Below are 2,500 nucleotides of genomic sequence, written 5' to 3'. Positions count from 1 at the left end.
TGAAATGTCACCAGTTCCTTGATTGCCCCCAGGCTGACGACATTTGAAGGCAGATCATGCCTGGAGATGATATCAGCACCGAGCTTGAATTCGTTCCCATTCACCAGACCCGCCTTGACATTCTTGATCAGGTGCGGTACGTCGTACATGAAGTGTAGGAACCTGCTGTCAGCGCATGGGTGGGGAATTCGATTGACTGTCACTGCGTGCTTCGAACTAACCAGTCCGAAGTTCTTAAACATTGCTCGATTGGTACTACCCATGTCACATGTGACTGCGTTGACGTGGAGCCCAATGACATGAGCCCGCTGTTCGATTTCAGTCACAAGTGGCTGGAAGTAGGCTCCGTTCACCAAATTGCCCGTAAAATGATAGGCAATTGTTTGCTTGCATCTGGAGGTGATGCCAGCCAGCATGAATACGAGCGCATGAGTTGCAGCGCCACCATGTCCTGGTAAAGTTACATTTCCGCGCAAACTACTGGATGATCTGTCGAACTGCAATCCCACTTCAATTGACATTTCATCCATCGTTAGGCAGCACTCATGCTCCGGTTCCCTCATGCTAGCAACCTTCAGCTGGAGGAAGTCGAACACTTTATGAAGAATACCGGGTTCCATCGCAATAACGTCCATCTTCCGTCGTAACGAACGAAGCGATGGCAGCGGCTGATGTTGCGACAACAGGACTTCGTAGCTGGTACTGCCACATGCAAAGCGGAGTTGCAGAGCCTTCTTGTAGGTTTCTGCTGACCACCGAGTTCCCCTTGTGCCGATACGAGACAGCTTGTTGATCTGATTGAGGTTGAAAACTTTCTGGACATTCGCCTTTCGAGTGACGAGCTCCCTGGCTTGTTTGCGTTTGTCCCACTGTGCCTCATGTAACCGCCACTCGAGACCACTTTCGCCTCCACTGCTGCAATCTTGGCGTTGTAGTCAGGACCCTGGTCGGTTTTAGCCGGCGTTACAGGGGCATCGGAGGCAAGGCCAACGAGTTGGACATCTTGGTTGTCGTCGTCATTCACAGGCATGTCTTGTTTTGCGTATGTGTGATCTGGGACGGGCTCCTTCTGTGGTGTCGTCTCGTCATGGGGTAGTTTCCTCGGCTTCCTTTTCGTGACGGGCACAATATGCGGGAAGAGAATCGGGACGGCATTGTGCTTGAGTGGTCTTGAACCATCAACCCTCCTGTTTTCATACTGACTGTCATCGAAATGCTTCTGAAAAAAAACAAAAAAACGGAAAATTGAAGTAAATGTTGACAGTCAGTTCGAAGTCAATGAAAGTTTCCAAATACGATTTGCAGTCGAGAACCCTGGGACGGGAAATTCCTGAGATTCCCGGTCAAAATGTGGGAACGATTTCCAGAGAAACGTACGCCGGGAATCCCGGGGAAATATACATCAGATAAAGATTAGAAATAAGAAACAGTGAGCAGCTGCAGTCATCCAGCTACGTTGTCAGTGCATTTTGTTCCACTTGACGACCGTCATCAGTTGAAGGGATTTAATTTTACGGGAAAACTGCAAACGCTATTTCCTAACCTAATATGGATAAAACCAATGTAAGAAAGCTACTTACGGCTCGTGGTGTGTATCGGATCGGATATATTGCAAATCTGGTGTTGACTACTTACGCATTAGTGAAATTTCGGCCTCGGATTACGTCTCATTATTTCGGATTCTGAGCTGTTTCAGCGCTCTAATCTGATCCGATCCGACAGGCATTCATTCAATCTGACTTTAACCTAGATACTCCGATCCGACGTCGGATGGGAACTGTAAACCGCCGCTACTTACCGCACAAAGGTAGGCATTGTCGTGTGGAGTCAAGTTCTCCCTTTTCACATTTATGGCCCAACGGCGACGTCTTTCCGGGTCCCTGGGGAAGTGATGCATTTCCACGCCTTGCCCGGGACGCACAGAACACCCCACTGCCACACGGCACACCATTGTGTCATCAAAAAAGTCAAAATCTGACGAGAAAACGTGAAAAGATGGCAAAAACTATTCTAATTTCGCTCCAAGATTCACTCGCGTTGAGTTGGACTGCAATATGGCGCCAGCAACGCACGTGACCGGGTATTGACCAATCAGAACGCAGCATGATCGAGACAATAGTTGGCCAGACTCTCTTTATATACGGCACTGGCTCTTGCTTTTTTGCTCAAATTTGCGGAGTCGTTCAAGTTTTTTACTTTTAGTTGGAAGCACCTTCTTCAAAAAAAAATTACATATTTACATATATATTGTTGTGGCCACGGGTACCAAGACACCAGCTTGTCACTCAGGAGGATTAATCCCCGGTTGTCTTCGCCAGAGCCGGAACTGGGGCCACCGCTCACAATTAACGTTATGGTACGGTGAGTTGTTTTAAAACCACGAACGCCACCCAGTCAACCACAAGTTCCAGTGTCCGCCGTCTAATTATTCCATTTAACTCGTGGTGACCTGAGCAGGGAGCGCACCCTCGGTCAAGCACCAATATTATGTTATTAGATT

The 2,500-nt window shown here is 48.2% G+C and overlaps 1 protein-coding gene across 3 annotated transcripts in view; it reads right to left on the bottom strand.

Annotated features, from left to right (window-relative positions):
• LOC147016763 (uncharacterized) overlaps nt 1-2,036 on the bottom strand; it is a 30,600-nt gene extending 28,564 nt beyond the window's left edge. For 2 of the 3 annotated variants that reach the window (XR_015049168.1, XM_085845730.1), the window contains exon 1: nt 1,799-2,036. Coding sequence is in view for 2 of the 3 variants with exons in the window: in XM_085845730.1 (XP_085701856.1) it covers nt 1,799-1,815 (17 nt within the window). In the remaining variant the exon portion in view is untranslated. Of the gene's footprint in view, nt 1,220-1,798 lie in introns of all 3 variants that reach the window. The other variant, XM_085845729.1, reaches the window with a different exon arrangement.
• Between the last annotated feature and the right edge of the window lie 464 nt (nt 2,037-2,500).

Source organism: Eptatretus burgeri, chromosome 11, assembly GCF_056783735.1.
Source record: "Eptatretus burgeri isolate ZD-2024b chromosome 11, Ebu_testis_v1, whole genome shotgun sequence".
In the NCBI taxonomy this organism is placed as follows: Eukaryota; Metazoa; Chordata; class Myxini; order Myxiniformes; family Myxinidae; genus Eptatretus; species Eptatretus burgeri.
The sequence above is the reverse complement of the archived record's forward strand: the minus strand, read 5'-3'. Positions and strand labels throughout refer to the sequence as shown.